Raw genomic sequence first — 27,252 nt, 5'->3', positions numbered from 1 at the left:
CTCCGTTAAAATTCAGTGGTTAATCAACGGCGTAGAGTCATGAGCTGCAACGCGTCGCGAGGAGGAAAAAGTCATCCATGCAGGCAGGGGGGCCGAGGTGCACGCACTGCTGATCTATGCTTTGTATGTTTTGGGGCATTTTATAACAATTGTTTGGTTGTAGAATTACAAGGATCAACTGGAAGCTGTAGGTTCTCCATCCCTGGTTTTAAAAAAATGTATGTAGGTGTGAACAATAGCTCTGGTTTCTTTATACTCCATAATTACAGTATGTAGGTCAACTGATGGAAACTTAAAACAAAATGGATCAGGGGGTGGACAACAACACTGCACTTTGAGTTAAAAACATACAATAAAAAGCCAGATAATCCCCAAAACACATGAAAACAGAATGCATGTTTATTTATTCTTTATCACAGTAAAGTAAATGTGTTATGACTTGTAATGGTACTAGATAGGTCCCTTAGCAGGGAGCAGTGTTCTGACATATGAGAGATTTAGGATCAAACATAATACAATGAGATTGAGGTCTTTGGACTTTCCATGCAATCACTTCATCCATCACTTAAAAGTACAATCCATTCTCATAATCACTCAGTCGTCAACACCCACAGTATTATTTTAGAAAACTACAACCTGCTCCTGATGCAGTTTGGTAAAAGGCAGAAAAAAGAAAGGCTGTGCACAACAAGGATCACTTAAGTGAGTAAAAAATGTGTAATCTTATCAAGCAACTCATCAACTGGACTTAATTGTGGTATGCAAGTGTACTTGATGCCCTGTCGTGTCACGTTAACGCATGGTGACAAGCTCCTCAGCGGATGTGGGGTGAATGGCGACGGTCTTATCAAAGTCTGCTTTGGTAGCACCAAGCTTGACGGCCACAGCAAAGCCCTGCAGCATCTCATCACAGCCCAGACCCTGCATGTGCAAACCCACCACCTTTGGAAACCAAACAATAGCATGTTTAAATTAAAACCTACACTGATATGGAAATTACACTCCAAAACCTTATGCAATTCTACCATAACAAAAAATGGTAAATCTCAGTTTTGATGAACACTTTTAAGAGATTCAATCTAATTTAACAATATGTTAATTATTGTATTTGTAGCTTGCAAGGGGCAACCTAATTTTTTGCTTTGTGGCTAAATCAGGTCACCAAAATATTAGGAACAGCTCTGAAAAGCACAAAGCCAAGTTCAGCTTTGTTTTACAATACAAACTTAAATTTGTCATAGCAAAGAAGAAAGTCTTTCAAAGATATAAATAAACAAAATAAATTAAATATGAATATAAAAATAGGATCCGTACGGAGACAATGTAGTTTAGTTGTGAATACAATCCAAAATAAAAGAGCCAGAGAGTCAGAATGGTTGTTTTAATAATAAAATAAAGCCTCAGGTAAAATTAAATTCTCTAACAAAGTCAGTAAAAAATGAACATTATTTCTTTTGAAAAATATATTTTTTTGGATTACTGCAATTGTGGCAGGTGAGTGTACTTGCAGTCACAAATTACACACAATCTTAAACAGATGATTATCCCATTCAGTCAGAGCCAAAACACTACCACGACTTTACTACTCAAAAGTGCCGTTAATACTAACTGAGGTGGGGACAATATGTAAAGTGCATTGTCCTTGTCACTATACAAAGGACAATAAACTGTGCTTCGGTTTTGGGTGCACCACTCCCACTCATATTTGATTGTTATTATTTTTTTTTTAACCGAGCCTCTGTTATTCGTCGAAAAACTCATCTTTTTGCTGTTTCTGTGCAAAGGCCAAAGCCCTGTCTAATATTAAAGTATTGCCTTGGTGCCGTCTGTTGGTATCTTGGTGCCTATGTCGAAGTGAGGAGCTTCATTTAGTTAAGCGATAGCCCATTCTAATAGAAAAGTAGTGCTATGCCACCATCTCGTGGCATCTATGGGCAATTATAAACCTTTTCAGGGGAGGCATCAATTATTAGCATATTTTTGCTCTTTGCGAAATGGCTCGGTCCCTATCCCCCACCAATAAGTCTGTTAAAGTACAGTTTAAATTTGACACTTTCCAAACCAGGCGCGTCCTACCTTCTCCTCTTTGCCCACACACACCATCTTCATGATGCACAGACTCTTGCGGCTGGTGATGGCATGATAGAGCGGCGTGAAGGAGGTCGTGTAGATCTTCACATTCTCCTTGCCTCTGCTTATTATAGCCTCCTCTAGAGTGAGTCAACAGTCTTGAGTGAGTTAACAGAGGATGCGGCTCTCGGGACGGTGTTCCCAACTCACCTTCTGTGAGGCCTACTGTGCCGATGGGCGGATGGCTGAACACCACCGTGGGAATGTTGGAGTAGTCCAACTTGGAGTCCTTCTTGCCCTCAAATAGTCTGTGTGCCAGCTTCCTGCCAGCGACGATGGCAACTGAGAAGAAACAAAATCTACAGATGACCCCACAAAAAAAAAAAATTCTTAAAGAACTTTTTTTTCAAAATGTATAAGAGTTCTTAATAACGTCATTTGCATGCTTTCGTCAAACTACCCCAAGAATCAAGAATTGCAGCACAATTTTTACCATCTTTCGTGCCACGCTGAAATCCGCCTGCTTTAAGAGTGGCTTTCGTTACGATTACGACTAAGGGCAAAGTTACAGGGTGGGTACTAAAAAAAGCAAGTGCAAACTGTGAAATGCATGAGAGCCCCCATCAAGACAGTATAAGCACTGATTGTAGTTTTAGTTTTTGTATACACACCGGATTCTTTGTTTGAAGTGATGCAAAGTGATTATGTAGAAAGCATAAAAATGAGAGCAGCTTGTTACTCAGTGCTGCCAGCACACGTAACATTAGCATTTTAGCCACGACCAGCGGTGCTGCCACCAGACCTAAGCAGCAACCGATTGCGTCAGCGTCATTATTCAGGCGGTTTGTAATTTGGCAAAACTAGGTAATATGTACTGTTATTAAAATATGATGCACATTTGAAAGTAGCAATAATGTTAACAGGGTATGTAGCATCATCACTGTAAAATAATGTTTACAATCCAAGGTCTTTATTATCCCTGAGGGTCAATTTGTTTATTCTGTATCTTGTATGGCTCCCCAAAAATTCAAGACTGTAAACTAGTGCACTGGTGTTCATTCGTTGCACAGTTGAGTGTTTTTTGTTTCTATTTTATATTATGTAATTTTCCTTATTTGCTTATTACAGTATGATAATATCATGTTGGATTTTCTGTTTTAAATGTTGACCATGAGGAGGGTCTTTGTTAGCATAAGGCATTAACAGCTGTTTTAGTTTTCAGTAAAGTCGCTTAAAAACTGGGAGTTTAAAAACGCTTAAATACGATACAAAGACAAAATCGTGATAATAATTAAGATCTGACGTAAGGCTGGGTAATATGACTGAAAGACAATCACAATATAAGTATTTCATATCAGTCGATATCGATAATTATTAATTGCCATTGTTTTTTTACCTCTTCAAAATAGAGACCTGGAGAAAAAAGGCTGAATTTAGATAATTTTATAAATCAGACATGCAAACACCAAAGGCATGAAAAAGGTGACAAAGAAAAAAAAAAAAAAAAAAAAAAAAAAAACACTTTAGGGGGTGTCTGGACGGATCCCCCGGGCCTCCGCAGAGATTCTTTTGGGGGATTTTAACATAAATTAAGCACTCTGGAAGAGTCTCAAGAGTACAAGAAGGCAATATTAACACATTTTCTTCACGCAGAAAAACATTTATTTACACCGCTCAAGTACATGTTGATGTACAAATTTAAGATTAAAATTAATTTGCCTAATTTGTTTGCTTTTTTGTTTTGGCCTCCAACTTGAGCCAGGCCCACCTACACCTGATGCCTGCTTCGAGTTGTGCCACATGAATAGCATCCTTCTCTTTAAGCACTCTCATTCTGGAAAATAATTCACTACAATCATCGTGTTTCACTTCATTTTTCACTATTACCTACTTTAAAGGCTAATCCCAAATGCATACTCCAGGAAAATAAGTACAATATTTTTCAGTTTTTATTGGCCATTTCTGAATTTGAAGTTAGTTCATTCTGTGTTGTGACATAATCCCTAACATCGCTCTGTCGCTTAATACATTTAACATAAACATCCATAAACTAATTAGATAATTGTAGGCGCATTTCCTAATTAATACAAGATGTACTCACGGAACAGCTCGTCACCGATGTTACGTGTGCTTGGCGGTTCCACTGGAACCACATGCAGGGCCATGACCCGCAGCACCTCAATGCGAAAATACAAAAGACCAGCGCAACAAATACGACATGGGCTGATCTGATGAGCAAAAATGTTGCTTAAATGTAAGAGTAACAATAGAGGATGTAAGCTCCAGAGGTGGGTAGCGTAGCCAAATATTCTACTCAAGTATGAGTACTGTTACTTGACAACGTGACTCAAGAAAAAAGTAGTCCTCCCAAAAAATACTTGAGTAAAAAGTACACAGTGAAATAATTCCTCAAGTACTGAGTAAATAACACACAAAATAATAATAAAAAAAAAAACAAATTAAACATTTGCAATTTACTGCACAGTGTTTTTTTCTCTAGTTATAAGTGAGCTGAGGTTACCAAAAAAATGTGCCAATAGGTGAATCCACGAATGCCGAATCACATAAACATGAGTTTATTGGATTCGGGTCATACCGCATGATCTTTAGTATGATCTTTGTTGTATTTCCACCGATGTAGTTTAGCACTGTGTGTCACGTGGCATACCATTGTACCTATGTCAGCGAGGCGCTTGCCATTAGGGTCATACTTAATACGAAAATTAAAGTAGTTTCAAAAGTCAGATCTGAGGGATGGTGGAGGAGCTTCAATTTCACGTACATTTAAAACAACCATGTTGTAATGGCAAGCTTCGCATGTAGCTTCTGTCTCAGAAGCTTGGCCTGAATGAATGTGGGAGGGGAGTTTAGTGGCTCTGCATTCCACAATGAGTAGTCGAGCGCAGATGCTCACAAACAGAAGTAAATCTAAAATTGTGCAGTTGATACAGCGGTATCAGGTTCGGTATGCCACTGTATTCAAAGGTTTGATACAGATACGTGTATTGTTGCATATATATATAGGGGGTGCTTCCAATACTCACAATATTTATATTTAATTATAGTTAATACAGACCATTTTATATTTTGTCATATCCTAAAATGTTATTTTTTTAAAAAGTAGCGCTGGCCTGAATCGCAAAAATCTGCGTGTAATTGATGCCCCCTAAAATGTTTTATAATTGCCTGTAGATGCCCTAAGCTCGTACCAAAACAATACTTTTATATGAGACAGGGCTTTGGCCTGAGCAAAAAAACAGCAAATAGGTGAATTTTTCAACGAATAACAAAGGATACCAAAATGATTCCACAAATAGGTGAATTTGTGAGAAGTGCACTGTACTCTTGAGGTATCTAACACAGAGTTCCAGGTAAACAGTGTAATTAAAGTTCAGTCCACTTCTTCACAAATGTCTTTAGATGCATAAGTCACGTCTTACCAGGTGTTAGAAGAGCTCTGCCGCAAACATCTCCAACAGCGTAGATTCCCGGTCGAGTGGTGTTTTGGTACTCATCCACAATGATGTGGCCTTGTTTATCTGTGTCTACACCCTAACAAACACGAATACACACACACGCCAAACTGTTTTAAAAGAATTAGGCAGTCAATAGATTGTCTAAGAAGATAAACCTGTGCAATCTAATGAGAGCTGAATTAATGGTCAGTCAGTCCTTTCAGATTGAAGGTATTCATTTAAAATTATTATTGCATTTGTATTTTGCATCTGATTTAGTCAACATTTTTCTTTATGGTGTCCTGGGTTCATGATAAACATGTCTGTACTATACTTCCTGTTAATGGACAACCAAGCAGATCGCTACCGCTGATAATAAACCACAAATAGAAGTGTGTCCTGACTAAACACGCACTCAGCTGCCCGTTTAATCCGCTATTACACCGGATTTTCCTGTTGAGCTAGTGCAAGCTTTTCACATTCACAGTGTATAAACATTACAACCTACTCCAACTGAACATTCCCTGAAAAATTGCATTTAAAAGCTGAGAGATAATGTCACAGAATCAAACAATAGAGAAATTAAATTGAGCACTGTAACCCTAGTTGAATAAATCACCGCAAGTCATCTCACTCTCCAGATACCTAACAAATACAGGTGCAATATTTTAAGGGGAAAAAACCCCCAACATTTGTTGGCCTAAGAAAAAAAATTCAGCCATCACCCCCGTATGCCCCTAAAGTTGTATAATTGCACACACATTTCCGCAGTATCATAATAATTGTGTCAGTTAATTTGTTTAATTCACTTTTTTTTTAACAGTGATTATTTTTACACTTGTATGACAGCTGAGAATGCTACAGTGTTACTTAAAATATTGCCTGGTTTTATCATGGCAATTATTTTATGATGTCCATTAAAGATTACCATTTGTTTTTCCATTATTTCCAATGGAGATAAAAAATGAGGGCGACTGGCAGAACAGATAAGTGTTTGACCTTGAAGGTTCCACTGGATGTCAAAGCAGTCCAGTACTGTAATTCAGTACTGGACTGCTTTGACATCCAGTAACATTTATCCTAATTTAACATCTGTCAGTCTATCATTTGAATAACACTCAACAACCCATCTTAAATGACATGGACAATAATTGTTTAACTGCAATGAATGTGTGACTAAAACAAATGGCATTAAATATTACAAACCCCAATTCCAATGACGTTGTAAAGTTGTGTAAAATGTAAATAAAAACAAAATATAATTATTTGCAAATATTTTTCACCCTATATTCAATAGAATACACTAGAAAGACAAGATATTTAATGTTGAACATGATTGTGTTTTTTTTGTGCAAATATTCTCTCATTTAGAATTTGATGCGTGCAGCACATATGTATATAAAAAAACCTGGGACAAGGTAAACAAAAGACTGGGATAGTTGAATTCTCAAAAAAAAACCCGTTCGGAACATTCCACAGGTGAACAGGTTAATTGGAAACAGGTGAGCATCATGATTGGGTAGAAAAGGAGCATCTCTGACAAGCTCAATAGTTCACAAGCAAGGATGGGTTGAGTTTCACCACTTTGTGAACATCTGCGTAAGCAAATAGTCCAGCAGTTTAAGAACCTCTCCCAATGTACAAATAAAAAAAAATTTGGAATTTCATCATCTACGGTCCATATCATCAAAAGATTCAGGCAATCTGGAGAAATCTCTGCATGTAAGCGGTAAGGCCGAAAAACAATATATACGCGTGAATACCCATGACCTTCGATCCCTCGGGCGGCACGGCATTAAAAATTGTCATCATTGTGTAAATGCTATTGCCACAGGGGCTCAGGAATACTTCAGAAACCCATTGTCAGTTAACACAGTTCGTCATTACATCTACAAATGTAAGTTAAAACTCTACCATGCAAAGAATCATCTTTATTTGCCAAGTATGTCAAAAACACACAAGGAATTTGTCTCCGGTAGTTGGAGCCGCTCTAGTACAACAACAGACAGTCAACTGACAGAATACTGAAAGCCATATACAGTATAAACAACACCCAGAAACACGGCCGGCTTCTCTGGGCCTGAGCTCATCTGAGATGGACTGATGCAAAATAGAAACATGTGCTGTGGTCTGAGTCCCTATTTCAAATAGTTTTTGGAAACAAAAAGGAAAAGGACCATCTGGATTTTTACCAGCGCAAAGTTCAATAGCCAGCATCTGTGATGGTATGGGGGGGTGTTAGTGCCCATGGCATAGGTAATTTGCACATCTGTGAAGGTACCATTAATGCTGAAAGGTACATACAGGTTTTGGAGAAACATATGCTGCCATCCAAGCAATGTCTTTTTCATGGACGCCCCTGCTTTTTCAGGTACATCTCTGTTTATTTCAGCAAGACAATGCCAAGCCACATTCTGCGCGTTACAACAGCGTGGCTTCGTTGTAAACGGTGGAAGAATGGGAAATAATTCCACCCATCTACAAAGCTTCAACAACTCGTGTCAGTTCAAAATGCTTACTGTGTTGTTAATAGGGTTGGGCATCGAGAACCGATTGGAACCGGGACTAACATCCCGGTGCTCCCGGAATCGTTGACATTTAAAAATTTCGGTTCCCAGTTTCAATGCCTACAGTCCACCAACCCCGAAGAAGAAAGTGGCAAAAACCAACAAAGAAGAACGAAGTGCGAAGAAGTGCTTGTGCCCAGCAGCGGCAGCGAACGAAAGTGTGTCTTAGCTTTGTTAACATTAATGACCACTTGCCTCATTCCAGCACTTGAAATAAGATTATATTGTGCAAAGGAGGCTTTCACGATGTGTAGAAGTGTGACGTGCTCCCTCCCGCTCCGAGCCTCAGCCTACACCGCGCGGAACTTCAGTGAAGTCAAATTTGGTGAGTGAAAAAATAAAATATTTCTATGCCAACATTGAGGTGGCTAACAAGTTGAACGGTTGGTTGCACTTTCATAGTGATGTTTTTTAGCGTTTATTTTAGTCTTCAAACCAACGTAAGAGCCGATGACAGAAAAAAAAAATCTTAACATTAAGCTAAAACTTCAAAAGGTCAAACTAGCAACTTTACAACGCAATGAATTGGGACAAAATTCACATAAGTTGTCCCACAGTATCACTAACACTAACCTTGTGCCTCATCGGTGGGTAGCTAAAGGAATCAGCGTTTTATAGCATTTGGTTCCATTCATTACTCTTTTTCTTGCCTTCTAGGGTTGCCTTCATTTTCAAAATTCACCGGTGTCGTGTGAAGTTACTTTTCGTGCCAAAATGCTGAGTTCCAATGCGTACCCTTCGAAATAAAAGGCTACAAGCTTAAAAAAGGAAGGCAAGTTAAAACTTCCACGTATAAATGATTTGATGTGATAAAACAGTCCCAAATAACTATTTTAACAATGCTATATTTAACTTTTAGCTGAAACATTAATTTATGAATATGCACTCAATTGGGTTAGTTCCACACACAATGCCTTTTAGTTCATAGGTTTGATATTGATACTGGTTATAAACAAACCTCGACTCAAATGTTCATTTTAGTCTATGCTGCGGGGTGCTCAGAAAATGGATGTTTATAATTTGGACACCCTTTATTTAAACCATGCAATTTTTTTTGACCCAGCCCCCTAAAACAATCGAAATGAGGAACTGGAATCGAGACCAGAATCTCTCCAATTCAAATGATGCCCAACTCTATTTGTTAAAAGGATGTAAGACATTGGTAAACCAGCCCCTGTACCCCGCTTTTTTTTGGAGGGGGGGTGGGGGGGACATATTGCAGACATCAAATTCATAAGACGTTAATAGAAAAAAAAAGTTTATCAGTTTGAACATTAAATATCTTGTCTTTGTCAATTAAATTTCATTGAATGTATATTGAAAAGGATTTGCAAATCATTGTATTCGTTTTTTTTTTTACCCAACGTCCCAACTTCATTCCAATTGGGCTTTGGATTTAAAAAATCACATACCATCTCGCCGATATTTAGTCCAGAGATGTTGGGCTTCCTGCCGATGGCCCAAAGAACACAGTCCACCTCCGAAATAGTGCTTCTCTTTTCCTCGCCATTTCTCTTCTCTGGGTCTTTGGTGACGAGCGTCACCTCCAGCCCTGTGTCGGTTTTGTGCACTGACGTCACCTGAGAATTCTTCCAAAAGTCCACACCAGAGTTCTGTAGCTCTTTGGTGCAGTTTGTGCTTATGAAGCTGTCAAAGTTCCTCAAAACCTAAAGAGTAAATAACATTAGTGTGAAGTGGTGCTTTAACATACGAGTTTGTGTTCCGTGACCATGCTCGTAACTGAAAACAGGTGTATCTCAACTCATCTTTCTCCAATGAAATGAATGGAAATGCCATTATGTAATCAATTTCAGCCCCACAAAAACCACCAACAATAATTTTTATAACGCATTTCTATTACGAAAAATAACTTAACAGTATTGTATTTCATAAAAACATACAATGCAACACTGTGGGGGGCACAAGCAAACTGTAGGCCGGTCCCAAGCCCGGATAAAAATCAGGAAGGGCATTGGGCTTAAAACTCTGCCCAAAAAAATCTGAGCGTTCATCTAAAGAATTCCATACCGGATTGGTTGTGGCCTGGGTTAACAACGTCCGCCCCCGGCACAGTTAACCTGCAGGGCGCCAGTGGAAATTCAGCTACTGTGGGTCGAAGACGAAGGAGAGGTGGAAAGCGGGTTCTTAGGCAGAAAGAAGAGGAAAGCACAGAGCCTCGAATTGAATGTGGGGACTTTGAATGTTGGGACTATGACAGGAAAATCTCAGGAGTTGGTTGACATGATGATAAGGAGAAAGGTTGATATATTGTGTGTCCAGGAGACCAGGTGGAAAGGCAGTAAGGCTAGAAGTTTAGGGGCAGGGTTTAATTATTTTACCATGGTGTAGATGGGAAGAGAAATGAAGTAGGGCTTATTTTAAAAGAAGAGTTAGCCAAGAATGTCTTGGAGGTGAGAAGAGTATCAGATCGAGTGATTAGGCTGAAACTTGAAATTGAGGGTGTTATGCATAATGTGGACGGCACGGTGGACGACTGGTTAGAGCGTATGTCTCACAGTTCTGAGGAGCGGGATTCAATCCCCGGCCCCACCTGTGTGGAGTTTGCATGTTCTCCCCCTGCCTGCGTGGGTTTTCTCCGGGCACTCCGGTTTCCTCCCACATCCCAAAAACATGCATGGTAGGTTAACTGACAACTCTGAATTGCCCGTAGGTGTGAATGTGAGTGGTTTTTTGTTTGTATGTGCCCTTCGATTGGCTGGCAACCAGTTCAGGGTGTACCCTGCCTCCTGCCCGATGATAGCTGGGATAGGCTCCGGCACGCCCGCGACCCCAGTGAGGAGAAGCGGCTCTGAAAATGGATGGATGGATGGATGTATAATGTGATTAGCAGCTATGCCGCACAGGTAGGATGTGACCTAGAGGTGAAAGAGAAATTCTGGAAGGAGCTAGACGAAGTAGTTCTGAGCATCCCAGACAGAGAGAGAGTCGTGATTGGTGCAGATCGTAATGGACATATTGGTGAAGGAAACAGGGGTGATGAAGAAGAAATGGGTAAGTGCGGCATCCAGGAAAGGAACTTGGAGGGACAGATGGTGGTTGACTTTACAAAAAGGATGGAAATGGCTGTAGTGAACACTTTTTTTTCCAAGAAGAGGAAGGAACATAGGGTGCAAGAGCGGAGGTAGAAGCATGTAGGTGGATTACATCTTATGCAGACGAAGTAATCTGAAGGAGGTTACAGACTGTAAGGTAGTGGTAGGGGAGAGTGTGGCGGTGTGTAAAATGACTCTGGTGGTGGGGAGGGAGATTAAGAAGACAAAGGCAGAGCAGAGAACCATGCGGTGGAAGCTGAAAAAGGAAGAGTGTTGTGCGGCTTTTTGGGAAGAGGTGAGACAGGCTCTCGGTGGACAGGAGGAGCTCCCAGAAGACTGGACCACTACAGTCAAGGTGATCAGAGAGGCAGACAGGAGAGCACTTGGTGTATCTTCTGGCAGGAAAGGAGAGAAGGAGACTTGGTGGTAGAACCTCAAAGTACAGGAAATCATACAAGGAAAGCGGTTAGCTAAAAAGTGGGACACTGAGAGGACCCAAGAGGAGGAGAAAGGAATACATTGAGATGTAACATAGAGCAAAGGTAGAGGTGGCAAAGGCCAAAAAAATAGGCATATGATGACATGTATGCCAGGTTGGACACTAAAAAAGGAGAAAAGGATCTATTCAGGTTGGCTAGACAGAGGGATAGAGATGGGAAGGAGGTGCAGCAGGTTAGGGTGATTAAGAAAAGAGCTGGAAATATGTTGACTGGTGCCAGTAGTGTGCTAGATAGGTGGAAAAATACTTCGAGGAGTTGATGAATGAGGAAAATGAGAGAGAAGGGAGAGTAGAAGAGGCAAGTGTGGTGGAACAGGAAGTGGCAATGATTAGTAAGGGGGGGGAGTTAGAAAGGCATTTAAGAGGATGGACAATGGAAAGGAAATTGGTCCTGATGACATTCCTGTGGAGGTATGGAAGCATCTAGGAGAGGTGGCTGTGGAGTTTTTGACCAGCTTGTTCAACAGAATTCTAACAGGTGAGAAGATGCCTGAGGAATGGAGGAAAAGTGTGCTGGTGCCCATTTTTAAAAAGGAGCTACATTGTGTCTTTGTGGATCTAGAGAAAGCGTATGACAGAGTACCCAGAAAGGAACTGTGGTACTGCATGCGGACGTCTGGGGTGACAGAGAAGTATGTTAGAATAATACAGGACATGTATGAGGGCAGCAGAACAGTGGTGAGGTGTGCTGTAGGTGTGACAGAGGAGTATAAGGTGGAGGTGCATCAGGGTTCAGCCCTGAGCCCTTTCCTGTTTGCAGTGGTGATGGATAGGCCGACAGATGAGGTAAGACTGGAATCCCCGTGGACCATGATGTTTGCAGATGACATTGTGATCTGCATTGAAAGCAGGGAGCAGGTGGAGGAACAATTAGAAAGATGGAGGCATGCACCAGAGGGTAAAGAAATCAAGATTAGCCGAAGTAAAACAGAATATATGTGCATGAATGAGAGGGGTGGAGGGGGAAGAGTGAGGCTACAGGGACAAGAGATAGCGAGGTTGGAGGACTTTAAATACTTGGGGTCAACAGTCCAGAGCAATGGTAAGGAAGTGAAGAAACAGGTCCAAGCAAGTTGGAACGGGTGGAGGAAGGTGTCAGGTGTGTTATGTGACAGAAGAGTCTCTGCGAGGATGAAGGGCAAAGTTTCTTAAACAGTGGTGAGGCCAGCAATGATGTACGGATTAGAGACAGGCAACTGAAGAGACAACAGAAAGCAGAGCTTGAGTTGGCAGAAATGAAGATGTTGAGATTCACTTTAGGAGTGACCAGGTTGGATAAAGTTAAAAATGAGCTCATCAGAGGGACAGCCAAGGTTCGATGTTTTGCAGACAACATTAGAAAGAGCAGACTTGGATGGTTTTGACACGTCCAGATGAGAGATAGTGAGTATATTGTTAGAAGGGTGATGAGGATGGAGCTGCCAGGCAAGAGAGCTAGAGGAAGACCAAAGAAGGTTGATGGATGTCGTGAGGGAAGACATGAGGGCAGTTGGTGCGAGAGGAGGATGCAGGAGATAGGCTTACATAGAAAAGGAGGACACGCTGTGGCGACCCCTAACGGGACAAGCCGAAAGGAAAAGAAGATGATTTCATAAAAACATATAGCAATAAAAGAAATAAATAGAATAAAGAATTGAAGAGTTTGCGCATCATGATTTCATATTTCAATGCCCATTGACATTATGCTCCTTCTGGTGTGCATGCCTTGGCCAACAGGGGGGAGTTTCACAACTAAGTTTCTACACTAATATTAGTCGTTTTTCACAGAGGATAAAGAATATATGCCTGTGAGTATTTTCTGTCTACATATGTTGCTGCACCATTTGTGTTAAAATAGCCATTGCTTAAAGAATTATACCACAACAGTGATGCTAGTTTCGTTAGCCCGTCTATGGTGTTTTGCATTGTGTGTTAATATTAAGCCGGTGGACTTTCGTAAGTTACAGTTTGGTCTTAGGTTTCATGTGTAAAACTCACCTGGGAATGGCAATAAGCAGTGTGAATCAATTAACCTCTTTCTTGAAGAATTGTTCACTATCAGCTGGTTGTGAAGTTTGCTGCCACCATTTAGCGGTTGTAACTTACATTTCTGATCACAACTCAAGACAAAAAATGGACGAGTGGCTGCTTGTATCTCAAAAAAATAAGTCGGGTCACTTGTAAGTCAAGGTACTGTACCATTATTGTACATTCACCCCATACCTTATTAGGTATACCTGTACAATTTAAAAGTGCTTATATTTTTCATTCTTTTTCTTACCTCACCCTGTCGTATAATGAGGGAGGTTTTAGAGCCTAGGTTGGTGAGGATACCCGCCATCTCCACAGCAATATAACCAGCACCCACGACGATGCTACGCCTGTTGACCGAGCAAAATTGTTTTTTTTCCATGTACATTTTTTAGTATGACATCAAATAAAAGCACATACTTAAATGCTTACTTTGGAAGGCTTTCAAGTTCGAAAAAGCCATCGCTCGTAATGCCCAGACTTGCTCCTGCACTGATCAAATAAATTATATTAACAATTGAGGTTATTTGTGCTACTGTTATCATAACGATGAGAGTAAAACAGGTCACTCATGCACTACACACCAAGCTGATTACCAATTAAAACCCATGTAAGTATCTTACAAAGTCCCACCTGGAACCTCAGCATCAGTCAGCACAGAAGGCTGCCCCCCAGTGGCGATGAGGATGTGAGGCGCAGTATACTTCCTGCCGTTGACCTCCAACGTTGGCTCAGGATCGCTGGTGAACCTGGCATGACCTTCAATGGTTTGGATTTTAGCCTATCCAGGGAAAAAAAAAAAGTACATATATTTTGCAGACTTTTGAATTTCAACAAGTTTAAACTTGTCTTGATGTTGGGAAAAACTCAAACGTAAACAGATTGGTCCTTACCTTATCAAGATTGTTGCGATAAATTTGATTCAGCCGACTGATATAGTTATCCCTTTTTCCTTTCAGTATTCTGAAAACAGAAAATTACAATAAATGAAACATTTGAAAATTCTATTTACACTCCTTAATTTATTTTTATTTTTTTGTCCAGTTTCAAAACAAAACTCGGGTTAACACGACACAGTGGGTACCTCTCTAAAGTCAGAATTCGACCCGCGAGCAACTCCTCGGAAGTCAGACAAGTTTAGGCACCTGACTCGAACACAGTATGTGTATATGTGGTAAAAAAAAAAAAAAAGTATGTGTCACGGTAGATAGTACAAAGTGTGTTGTAATCGGGAAAAAAAATAAATAAAAATGATGCAGTTCACTGTGTGAATGAGGAACGCCATTGAAAGAAAAAAAGCTGCTGACGGTGTGTCAGCGTCGCTCACAGCGAATTTCCAACATTGACCTTTAAAAACCTTGTTGGTTTGGTTTCAACCACCCAAACTGCTAATTACTAAAGAAACAGAATGCTAGAAACATTTTTCTTTCTGGTGAAAAGAAAGTTCACTCTTTTTTTCATGTAGGTTTGGTGCTTATATTGTTACAGAAGTGTGACCCTGGGACATATTAGTTCTATTTCCTTTATTTCTTATGGGGCAAATAGTTTACAAATCCAAACAAATTGAACTTCCAATTTAAAACACTATTAACAATAGCTCAAAAAGCCTTTTTTAAAATCACATTTTCTTGTCTTCTAGCAATAGATATGATATTGTCATTTTAGTCAAACATCTAAAAATCAGAGGGCTTAGACACAAGAAAGCAATTTCAGAACAAAAAAGGACTATAGAGTAGTGACAACAAAATAAAAATGTTTCGTATATTAAAAGTTATACATGTTCAATCAATGTTATTTCCTTGGAATACTTACCTCCCTCGATGAGAAGGTAATGATAATAATATGGAGACATAGAATACTTATGGAACACATTTAGGCACACATCATGAGGTCAGTCCAGCCTCTGATACAGTATGTCAGTGATCCCTTTCTACGTTGTTTTGTACACGCCCCCCCCCAACCCTGACGTTTCATTCGTACAACCTTGACTTCGCTGAGTGAGCCAACAAGCGCTGACATGCGCGTTGCTATGACTCTGCATTTCGTACACTCATGGCCGTGACAAGTTTCCCCACAAAAAGGTGACACACAAATCACTTACTCCCAACTGAAATTAACTTTTTTTACGTCGAAGCCGTAATCAGCGTGGTCGTGAAGAAACTCTGCATGGACCGCCGCATTCCACATGACCTGGGAAGAAGGAGGCTTCAGATTCAGACGAGTTTGACTTGGTATAATTTTTAGTAGAGATCATAGTGGTGTTTCGACATAAGCAAAGGTTTACCTTCTTTGGGACGCAGCCAACATTGACCTGTAAAAAAATAAAAACACATTCTTGATTAAGTTAACAATAGTAAACATTCATTCATCTTCCGTTCCACTTATCCTCACTAGGGTCGCAGGCGTGCTGGAGCATAGCCCAGCTATCTCCGGGCGAGAGGCAGGGTACCCCCTGAACTGGTCGCCAGCCCATCGTAGGGCACATACAAACAAACAACCATTCACACTCACATTCACACCCACGGACAATTTAAGAGTCTCCAATTAACCTACCCTGCATGTTTTTGGGATGTGGGAGGAAACCGGAGTACCCGGAGAAAACCCATGGAGGCACGGGCAGAACATGCAAACTCCACACAGGCGGGGCCGGGATTTGAACCCCGTAAAAATTATCCAAACATTTTATTACGATAATAATTCCTATCAGATTTATTAGACCACCACCCAATGTAAGGTTTATGTTAAGTTGTCCTAAATTAACAGCATTGGTAATTATTACAATGACCGGTTTGGGCTGCAACGAGTATTTGAGTACAAAACACGATCGTGGAATTTTCTCTGCCTCAGGGATAAGCTTATTTAACTCATTCACTGCCAGCGCTCCCAGTTTGATACTCTTGGTGTGTGTGTGTGTGTGTATATATATATATATATATATATAAAGCTGCCTGTCAATGGCAAGAATGAGTTATTTGTGAAGAGGAACATGCTTATGTCATCAACGCTAGGGAAGGAGGCGGAAGCAAAGTCTTTTCGAAATATTTGATTCAAGGAACAGGAAGATGGCGACGACGGGCAGTAATGCACTATTATAGTTTGCAAACCGCCGTTAAACACAAAGAAAAAAGATGTCAGATAAGTCAAATGCAAGGAATAAAAAGACAACACACAGAAAGTGTGGGACCATTTCAGACTGAGCAGAAAGCTGAACAACGGTGACGCATAACACAACCTTGCATTTTACAACAGCACGTCTTTCAAGAACGTCAATCTCGCAACATCTCCACCGAAGACACAGACTGCAGCGGAAGACCCAAGACAACATAAAATTATCCATCCATCCATTTTCCGTACTGAGTATCCTCACTTCGCTTAGTGTTCAATGAAACAAACATGCAAGAGTATGCGAGAAAATCCATGCAAGCATGGGGAGAACATGCAAACAGGAAGGCCTGAGCCGAAATTCAAACTCAGGACACCTCCACTGTGATGCAGACTAGCTAATCCCTACTCAACTCTACTGCCAGTATCCAAGATTGTAAAATACAATAAAAACTAAATTATATCACAAAAACATGAAAAAATAATATTCGAAACTTAAATTAAGCATGATTCTTTTTTTGTAAAAAACTGGGAAATTTATCTGACCAAATTTTTTGGGTTTAATGCAATCAGCATATATGGTAAACATGGTGGAAGTCACAACAAGCAACATTTCCTCTGTGCAACTTCCCTTGTTACAATGGGTTATATTCTCCCATGTGTTTAAGTCAGAAAAGGCGCACAACTCTGCGCCCATTCTGCCGTCCACTTACAGTGGACACTTATTCAGACCCCCACTTATCCAGTGTGATATTTCAGTTTTTCTTTTTTAATAAATCTGCAAAAATTTCACCAATTCTGTTTTTTTCTGTCAATATGGGGTGCTGTGTGTACATTAATGAGGGGAAAAATGAACTTAAATGATTTTAGCAAATGGCTGCAATATAACAAAGAGTGAAAAATTTAAGGGGGTCTGAATACTTTCCGTACCCACTGTAAGTCTATCACTTGCGCCTCTTCTGGCCACGTGCGCTATTTGGGTAGAGTAACCCTAAAATGTGGACGGCATTCCCTCTCATATATGGCCTTGTGAGTATTTTGCTCAAGACTTAAGCAGGCTTTCTCTTGCATGCTTCAGAGGCTGTAATAATTCTAGCGCCCTGGGAAGATGAATCATCATATTTCACATTTTGATTCACTCGCAAGCTGCGAGCCTCAAATGGCTGCTGCTGATGGCCCGGCGACTGACTCGGCATGCAGACAGACACCTGACCCATCGCCGACTGCTCAACCACCGTAATGTGTCCTGACCATATTATGCTGATTGAAGGCGGAACATCAACATATCATGCCATATTCATTAATTAATTAATTTTCATGCAAGTCGTTTCAAGCATGCTGCATGGCGGCTTGGGAGTTTGTCTGAAGCACTAAAACAACTGCAGTCATCTTGATGGCGTGATACAGTGTTAGATATGGAATAATTCAGTTTATATTTGATATATGTCATCGTCATATAAGTGACGAACCCCCGTGTCTGGCGCTAGTATGCAGATGCCTCACTCATGTTCTTGTTGATGGCCTTCCAAATGCGTTCATTCATAAGCACAGTATTATGATTCAATTACATATATTGTACAATATGTAATGTAGAGATTAGAGAACACAAAAACACATGCCCCTAAACCTTTTAGATGAGCGGTACTGACGTCTCACAGGCAACCATTAATTTCCGTTTCCTCTGCGAGGGTTAATTTCACGTGTGACATCGTCTTCGAGTGGATTTCAAAGGCTTTCACATGTCTCAGAAAAAAAAAAAAAAAAAAAAAAGAAAAAAAATCCACCTTCCGGGAATTCTACTCACCTGCAAACTTCAATGAGTCACACCGCTCGAGTCGTTATGTGCAAATTGGCTGGATACGTGTGAGCGGTGTGTCAGAAGTCATTATGGCAGAATCGGCGTGACTTGAAAATGTGCAAGTCAGCCGCGTAAAATAGTGACTTAAGCACTAACGGGAGAATAAGGCCCCATGTCACTAAGGCCTCTTAAAATATTATCTGTTCCAGACTTCCAGATAGAGATGCTGTAGAATGGGGATGTCGTCAATAAAAATACTTTCTTTGGAAATTACTTCTTGCTGTCAGGCGCACCCACAAAAAACAACATTGGGGAGGACATGCTTGTTTTTATTTTCGGACGCTTCCTTTTCCCCCAGTCAGGTCACTTCTTGATTGGGTACATTCCGTTTCACGTCACAATTCACGGAGCCATGACTCGGTGGACGTCAGCTTTCCTCCCACCACTAAGATCTTTGGTCGTAAATATTGAACATGGTTTAACATTTAAGATTGTTGGTCCCGACCCGTTTTGGACCCTATTATCAGGACAAAGTTACTCATAATACACCTCAGACCAAAGGACAATTTTATAGGATAATCTTATAGAACATAAAATAGTCTGTCGTTTGTTGTCCTTGATGAGGAAGGGGCAAAATCGGGACTGAAACAGCACGAGGTTATCTTCTGTGTAATCACATCACACTTTATAATAGTTAATTTCCCTCACGTGATGAATAAAGTAAGTACCCAGCTATCTATCTATCTATCTATCCTTATTGCACAAAATAGACACTCGAACAAGACTACAGCAGCTCTTGTTCGCTAACCAGACTCCAATCGTATGTAATATTCAAACTGGTATCATTAACATACTTTACTTCAGGATCTACCAGGAAGGCTTCCGGAGGCTTCGCGTCCACGCCGGTGGTGGCAGTCACGCGTGGGGTGTCAGGTGATTGCAATTGTTACTCACGCAGGTACCTCCGAGTTTGTGACTCTCGATCACGGCGGCTTTTGCGCCCAGCTCCGCTGCCCTCCGAGCCCCCGCCAGACCTCCCGAACCGCCGCCGACCACCAGGAAGTCGAACCGGGTCACCTCGCTTGTTGCTGCTGCCATTCCGCGACGGACTACGCCGAAAGACGAGAAATGCCTGGCGACTAATGAAGAGAAGAAAAGCGAGGGGGTTTGTGTGCCAGTTAGGCGGGTTATTATCGCCATAACCAGGAAGCAGACAAGCGGTGGGGTGTGACAAACGGGAGAGAGAGAGGGAGGGCCAAGCGAAAGTCAGCGGCTGCTGTGTCATTATGAATCGCAACAATGGCGTCCCTGCAATGGTCACGGTGGCGCTCACTTCACAACAACAGGTGAAAACAACAACGACAAGACTTGAAATATTCAACATTCAAATGCGAGTTTATAACTATTTTAAAGAACAAAATCATATCTAACATATTACCTTGACCGCAGTGTGAAACTGGGCACATTTGGAAGAAACCCGTTTGTGTTTTACAAACGGCATATTTCCATCATTTCAGCGCCATTTTGTGTAGTTCCGGTCTTCTAACTTGAAATAATGAATGCATGTGTCAACCTGTGTTTGAAGGAAACATGTGATCACTGTGCAGAATCTGACGCGTTCATGTCAAGTTGTTGTCTTCCGATCGAGGAACGATTGCAACCAATCAGGTCGTTTACGTGACTTTTTGAAACGTTGTAAAAATCCAGCGTAAATCAGATGCCATAGTACGCAAGATTTACGTAAACTTTCCGAAAGAATAGCACCGACGCTGCGCTTAGTCACACAGCTGTCATATGGTAGCGATAGCAAGAGAAGCATCCGGTTTTGACTTTCGAAATTAAACACTACTTTACCAATCCCATCAAACACTCTGTAAATCACACCACACTTAATGTTGTACTCACTTTGTTTTGTTAATTTAGCGTGTAGCAATGGCAAAGCAGATGCACATACGCGTTCCAATACGTTTTGTTTCGAATAAATAAATAAATATGTAGTCGTATTTTGAAAGTAGGTGTTCGTTTCTGGAATTGCTTCGGCAAGCTAACATGAAGCTAACGTCTACTCAACTCGCACAGATGAGAACCTTTAATGCAACCATCCACTTCAGAAAATGTTCTTGAGTATTTCCCTCGAACGCGTTTACCAAACACTGCTCTAAGGTACGTAAGTGGCATGTATCTACCTCGGGAAGAAATCGTTCGACGACGGGGTTGCGTCTTCGGGGGCTGGCCCCTTCACCATCGCAACCTTGGTGTTTGGGGCCTGTACTTCGTAATTGGAGTAAACGTCTCGCTACCCCTGGACAAAAATTGCAGACGATCGATGAATGTAATTCCTCAGAAAATGCGTAAAGCCGTCACCGATGTTTAGACGTGTTTTCGTGTGTTTGTAATCGCTGTCGAGTAATTGGCTCTTCAACGAGCAATGTATGTTTGTTGGGGTGGGGGCGCCTGTCATCATGAACCCTCATAACAACTTTCTCTTTCTGATCTTGTGGGGGACATTTCCCTTGCTATACAGTAAACAGTGGAGACACATGTGGACGCTCGTGTGAGGCTGTGCAAGTGGGTGGAGCTGCTGGTGATGCTTGCCCCCAGGTGACCATTCATCATGAAGCCTGTCAACTATCAGAGCTTTCCATCCATGGTGCACACCGTACAACCACACAGTGCCTTGGTATGCACGCCAAAATCTTCCGACGCGATGTATTGCAGCAAGTGTGGATTTGCCACGTCGGACATGGACTTGTTGAAGAAGCATATGCTTGACCACATGGGGTCCAAACTGTGCTGTTTTTACTGCCAAAAGGCCGTATACAGCAAGGCGGAGCTAAACGCTCACCTGGAAGAACACCTCAGGTCGACTTTCTCATGCCCTCACTGTGGACAGGGCTACATACGGAGGATTGGCCTTTTGAAGCACATTGAGCGCGTGCATAATAAAAACATTAGTCAAGGACCTAAAAAGGTTGGCGTAAGCAAAGATCCCCAGGTCTGTAATGCCTTACCAAGTGTGCAATGTGCTGAGCCCTCAATGCGGCCACAGGTTCAAGTGAATGTGCCATCCCTCAACATGCCCGCCGTCAGTCTTGTTAAAGACGGGCAGAAAGCTAGAACAATGAGCACAATGCTTCCAATTGCTTCAAATGGTGTTCAAGATGGTATTTTTAATCACAACAGGGCTTTAACAGTATCGCTCCCAGAAGAAGTAAGTATACCTGCTGGCTGCCTCGTTGAACTTGTGGAAGTGAAAACTGTCAATGGGTCCAAGGAGCTAAAGCTGAGGCTGGTGTCACAACAAGAAAACGAGGCCGGAATGAAAGATACAAGAACAACAGTACAACAAAATGTCACAGCGGGCAAGACTTTGGCGTCCAAATTAAATCCCCAAAATGCAGTAAAGTTGACAAATATGGGAATGTGCGTGGTGAACAGAAAGCAGTTGGAAACAAAGATGGCGGATCAGCAATGCCCTGCTGTTAAAACAGTCAGCACGTCCAAAATCCTTGTCTCAAATCAAATGAGCAAAGAGAAAGCAACACTGAAGAGGATGTCACAGGAAGTCATTAACTTAGACAGTCCGACCAAGGTTTCCAAAACGGTCTGCAATCCCGTGAGAGAGAGGAATGAAATTCCACCGAGGCGAATTGATCCTGTCCACGGATGTGCGAAAGCAGCCACTGTTCCCTCCACCGGTGAGACCAGCATGTTGACCTGCCTCCTGCAGCCGGTAATAACGGGATCACGTCGATATCAGCAAACAGCAACAGATGAAAGACTGAAAAGTATTCCAGAACATTGCAAGCGTATTCCCCTTGCAAATGCAGTCAGGACAGAAAGTTCTCTCCAAGACACGCTGGCTGCTGTTAAACGTGAAGCCGGTGCGCTTTGCTTCAATGATAACATTGGCTCCAAAGTGAAAGACTCTCCAAAAGTCAGGAACACTCCAGCAGGTGTCAACCAGCAAAGTCACAAACCCAATTCCTTGAAGGTTCCTTCAGGTGCACCTGTCAGAGTGTTACCTTCAACAGTTCATCTTTGCAAGGAAAGAGATACTCCTCGTTCGTCTTTCCCAGGTCCTGCAACTGTGCAGAGGACAGTCAACGTGTCCACATCAGTCAAAATGCCCGTGGTGTCATCCAGCTCCAAGTCAAACATTCCAGCTTGGCCTCAGGGTTTGCCCAGTAAGCAGGCGTCTGAGAGAGACACACCAAAGCCTGAGGGCTTTCCAGTCATCTCCTCTGTTTTTTCCCTGAGCGAACAGCCAGGAGTCGCTCAGGGTGCCATGCAGCCGCTGGTTATGGCACTGCGGGGCATCGTGATGGACAAAAGCAACACCACTGAGAAGTTGACATTAAATGTCGATTGCAAAGATCGGTTGCAGATAAACCGGACGTGTAGTTCTGTGAAATTAGAAGGTAATACAAAAGTTATTCACCAACAGCTGCCTATCCCAGTGCTGAATGACTTAAAGGATGATGTCAAGGTGGAGAAAACCAGCTCGACGCAGACGGACAACTGCAGCCACGCTCTGGACTTGAAATCGAAAGATGTCAAGACTGTTTCTAAAAATGCGTCTGATGCGGCCATTTCTGCTGGTACAAATCAGCAGTATGACATCTCCAAATTCTTGACAGTTCCGTTGATGAGAGTGGACGAACGTGGCATGTGGATGAACAGCAGGAAGGTACCTGAACCCCTAGCAACTCAATGTGACTCGCCGATACCCGCGCGAGAGCCAAGAAAGGGCACCACCATTCGCCTGATGCCACTCAAGGCGGAACAGCTGGTGACGTGGCCGGGCCCGGACCAGCCCGTGGTCGTGCTCAATCACCCGAAGCCACGGTTCCCAGTCAGTGAGACGGTTGACACTGTTGCTGATGCCGCAAGCCCAGAAAAGGCCCCCAAGTGTCAAATATTAAAAATGAGGCTGGGCAAAGTGATGGGGCAGAAATATGAGGTTACAGGCTGCACTGTCAAGTTTTCCCAATGAGCTGTTCACAGTATCTACAGTGGATATAAAAGTCTACACACCCCTGTTCAAATGCCAGTTTTTGTGATATAAAATATTACACTAAGATCAATCCTTCCAAAACCTTTCCCACGATAAATGTGACCTATGGCCTGTACAATGCAATTGGACAAAACATCTTTTGGAGGGGAAGTAAAACTAAACAAATGAGATAATGCAGTTGCACAAGTGTGCACACCCCCTGAGAACTGGGAGGAGGCTATGTTCAGAATTAACCAGTCACATTCAAACTCATGTTAAATAGAAGTGCCATTTAAAATGTCTCCGATTAACGCTACGTAAAGTTCAGATGTTCTTAAAGTCTTTTTCAAAATGTTTTACTTCCCCCATGCTAACAGCTTTCAAATATTTTTTTTCAATTGAGATGTACATGTTATAGGTCACATTAATGGTAGGAAAAGTTATAAAATTTATTTTGGTCTCTTTTTTTTTTTTTCCATAAACAAGCGCCTGGCATTTGAACAGGGGGGTTTAGGCTTTTAATATCCACTGCATACATGGAAACTGTACATATGTGGAAACTATTACAATGAAGATTTTTGGAAATATATATCTAAGCTGATGACAAAAACAATGTTTGCTTTTCTACTGCAAAATGATTATTATTATTTTTGTATTTTTATTTTTTATTTTTTTTGCCCCAGCCTGCCTAACTGTCTCTGTTTGGAAAGCACACACAAGGCAGAGCATGTAACTGACAGGAAAACGTATCACGAATTACGAGTACATATAGAGGGTTCTAGTAAGGTTACTCCAAGTCTTCAGTAGCTGCAAATATTTCATAATTATACAGTTTGTCCAGAGTGAGTGAAGGATATGTAACAGTGGGAAAAGTAATACATTGTGACACACCCATGTGTCAAATTTATTACATAGTAATAATGTTTTATTTTGCAGTTTTACTTTTCTCAATTGAGTTTGCGTTTGGAGACGTACAGTGCTTTGTTAAATTGCACATCAACAAAGATGAATTTCTGAACTTTTTTTTTTTTTTTTTTTTTTTTAAATCCGCAGTGAGATTAGAAGTGTTGACCCTCAGAACCCTCCAAGACAAGTCCTCTGCCACTAGTAAATAACAAATGAAAGTTAATGTCAGTAGATCAGGGTCTAGTAACCCTGTTTGAGAGAGACGGCAGCAGCATGTCATGCGCTGTCCTGACTATTCCAACACCTACTACGAACGGTTTTAAACAAATGTCATTGCAGAGGTTTTTTTTTTTTTTTTTTTAATACAACTGGCCCGCTTGATAATTTTTGTACATTTAATGCCAAAATCAAGAGAAAATAATCCTGTCATTCAGCACAGGTGTCAGTTTTGAGCCATATGATGAACAACAATAATGAAGGATTCCAGGAATTTAATTGTCATAGCAACACATATGGCAGGAAATTCGATACCCAAGATTCCAGATAACCCAATTTGTCCCAAGACTTGTAAAAATAAAAATAGAATAAGAAAATAAGATGTAAATAAAATATGACAACAAGGGTAAAGAGAAATGCTTATCCCTAGAAATGCTTATCCCAACTTGTGAGTGTGTGCAGATACAAATGCAACAAGCTTGAGGCTTGGATTGCACATGATATTTCCATGGTCATTTTTGTATTTGATAGTATTCATCATGCAGGAATGAATAGGGATAGGTGTGTGGGGGCCTCCGATGTCGAGGTTTACACAGCTCTGTTTAGGTTTTACAGTCCAACAGCTTCCAGAAAGAAGCTGTTTCCCAGCCTGTTGGTCCTGCACTGAATGCTCTGTAGCCTTCTGCCTGAGGGGGGAGGATGGAAGAGATGGTGTGCGGGGTGGTTTGGGCCTTTATGATGCAGAGATGTTGCGGGCACAAACAAATCAGCAGGCCAGTCTCCCACCTGCCCACTTTTAGTGATTTTAAGAGTATGCCTGTGAATATTCTTATTCATCCAGGCTCTACCTCAAACAAATAATACAAAAACATGGCCTCCTTGGGCCGGAGACAGCTTCACTACCATTTTACAATGGGGGAGTTTCCACCTCATGACACTTGTTGACGGACAATGCCCTCTCTGCCAGGCGTCCTAACGACTGTCGTTTTGCATTCCAAAAGAATGATACCATCCGTGGTTTGTGGCGTACCTCCACTTGGAGCGTAATTAGTTGAGTTTTTCTACACCAACTTGGGCTATCCCACCATCCACCCATTTTCCGTACAGCTTATCCTGACAAGGGTCGTGGGCGTGTTGGAGCCTATCCCAGCTATTTTAGGGTGAGAGGCGGGGTACACCCTGAACCAGCCACTCACAGCCAACTCAGGCTTGTCTGTCCTAACTAAGCCTTGTTGCATGAACTGATGAAGTCTGCTCGAATGAGAGGCGAAACGTCTTCGAAGAGAACCAGAACAGTCCATTTGCGATCTAGTCAATGACCTGAGGATTTAAGAGTAAGATTTAAATGTTATTACCTGTAGCATGAGTAACAGAACAAACTGTTCATCCTATTTATCATGCTGTTTTTGGGATTTGTTTTTCTTCAGACCAATTTGGAAGGTGGCCCTAATGTCTCCATACCTCATACTCATCAATGTGCGTCAGTTACTTGTCGAGGTCATTTAAGACTCATCTTCACACATGACACAGTGTTTGTGAATAGTTTGTAAATACTAAAAACATGGCTACTATTTTGATGATAATAGTTTTAAAGCTAATACCTGGATCCACCACCAGTGTTGTCTTTATGGCGAAAGCTGCTTCAAGTTACAGTTCTAGACGCAGAATGGTACCAATAGATGTTGAAAGAGGAGAATGTTGAGAATACTGTTCTGTATGGCCGTTATTTATATTTGATCCTTAATGTCTTTTAAATGTAATGCCACTTTTGATTTTGCTGGCCAAGAATTGTCCCTGCGTAAAAATCATGTCATATGTTGCGGTTGATATACTTTTGTGTTTGTGTACAGTATGTGTATTTATATATACTGTACATTTTGATATCCTTAAGGTTTTGTTTATATTTACGTAAGTACTTACTGGCCACAGTATTAGGTACACCTTCCAATACGAGACAGAATCTGTACCAGTATTTAGATTTACATCAATAGAGTTGATCCTTGGGCAATGAGCCACCCTCTACAAAGTTCATTGGAAAAAAAATGATCATTATGCTAAGTTTTGAATGACAATGTCAGAGGTGTTCATTTAACAATAGTGGTTGTAGTTTGCAGGTGTACCTAATAAAATGTCCAGTGAGTGTAAAAAACAAAAAAAAAGACTTCAAACTGTGCTGTGTCCTAGCAGCAGAAATGTTCTTACATATTCTAACATTGCAGTGACAAACCTGCCATGACTGAAAAAAAACAAAAACAAAACATGTTACCAGTCTTTAAAACAAATGTTTTGCTTTTATTTTTTTTATTTTTTATTTTTATTTTCTTGTCACTCAGTGTTCCTGACTGTGGTCATGTTTTTATACTGTTACTGTCTTTTTCTATTAAAACGGTGATGATCACAAGCAGAGTTTTAGTGAGTCGCCGTGTAGTTTTATAATGAAAGACAAAAACGAGCAGAGGAAAAATAAAGACACCTTTCCGCATGAGACACCACAACGGATGCAACATGCACAGCCTGCATGCAGCTTCATTACAGATAGCAGATCATTTTTGGTCTCACGAATCAAGAAAGGGATCATGT

General features: G+C 41.2%; 2 protein-coding genes across 7 annotated transcripts; one reads left to right on the top strand and one right to left on the bottom strand.

The window, feature by feature from the left end:
• Positions 1-377: 377 nt before the first annotated feature.
• Positions 378-20,191, bottom strand: gsr (glutathione reductase). 4 transcript variants are annotated; one of them, XM_061788804.1, is made up of 13 exons: positions 19,993-20,151; positions 19,509-19,693; positions 15,939-15,965; positions 15,756-15,844; positions 14,548-14,617; positions 14,288-14,435; positions 14,087-14,141; positions 13,905-14,004; positions 9,505-9,759; positions 5,511-5,622; positions 2,281-2,412; positions 2,077-2,210; positions 378-942 (listed from the first exon to the last, which is right to left on the bottom strand). In XM_061788804.1, the coding sequence occupies exons 1-13, from the start codon at positions 20,018-20,020 to the stop codon at positions 793-795; spliced, it is 1,485 nt and encodes a 494-aa protein (XP_061644788.1). In that variant the 5' UTR covers positions 20,021-20,151; the 3' UTR covers positions 378-792. The 4 variants fall into 4 exon arrangements, with proteins under 4 accessions (XP_061644788.1, XP_061644789.1, XP_061644787.1 ...); XM_061788805.1 differs by lacking the exon at positions 19,509-19,693 and having other exon boundaries at positions 19,993-20,191; XM_061788803.1 differs by lacking the exon at positions 19,993-20,151 and having other exon boundaries at positions 19,509-19,776.
• On the top strand, positions 19,761-27,078 carry LOC133485310 (uncharacterized). 3 transcript variants are annotated; one of them, XM_061788800.1, is made up of 2 exons: positions 19,761-19,900; positions 21,079-27,078. In XM_061788800.1, the coding sequence occupies exon 2, from the start codon at positions 21,169-21,171 to the stop codon at positions 23,548-23,550; it is 2,382 nt and encodes a 793-aa protein (XP_061644784.1). In that variant the 5' UTR covers positions 19,761-19,900; positions 21,079-21,168; the 3' UTR covers positions 23,551-27,078. The 3 variants fall into 3 exon arrangements, with proteins under 3 accessions (XP_061644784.1, XP_061644786.1, XP_061644785.1); XM_061788802.1 differs by lacking the exon at positions 19,761-19,900 and adding an exon at positions 20,159-20,222; XM_061788801.1 differs by lacking the exon at positions 19,761-19,900 and adding an exon at positions 20,326-20,717.
• Positions 27,079-27,252: the final 174 nt, after the last annotated feature.

This window comes from Phyllopteryx taeniolatus, chromosome 10, assembly GCF_024500385.1.
Source record: "Phyllopteryx taeniolatus isolate TA_2022b chromosome 10, UOR_Ptae_1.2, whole genome shotgun sequence".
Taxonomy (NCBI): domain Eukaryota; kingdom Metazoa; phylum Chordata; class Actinopteri; order Syngnathiformes; family Syngnathidae; genus Phyllopteryx; species Phyllopteryx taeniolatus.
Note: the sequence above shows the minus strand (reverse complement) of the source record. Positions and strands in the feature narration are given on the sequence as shown.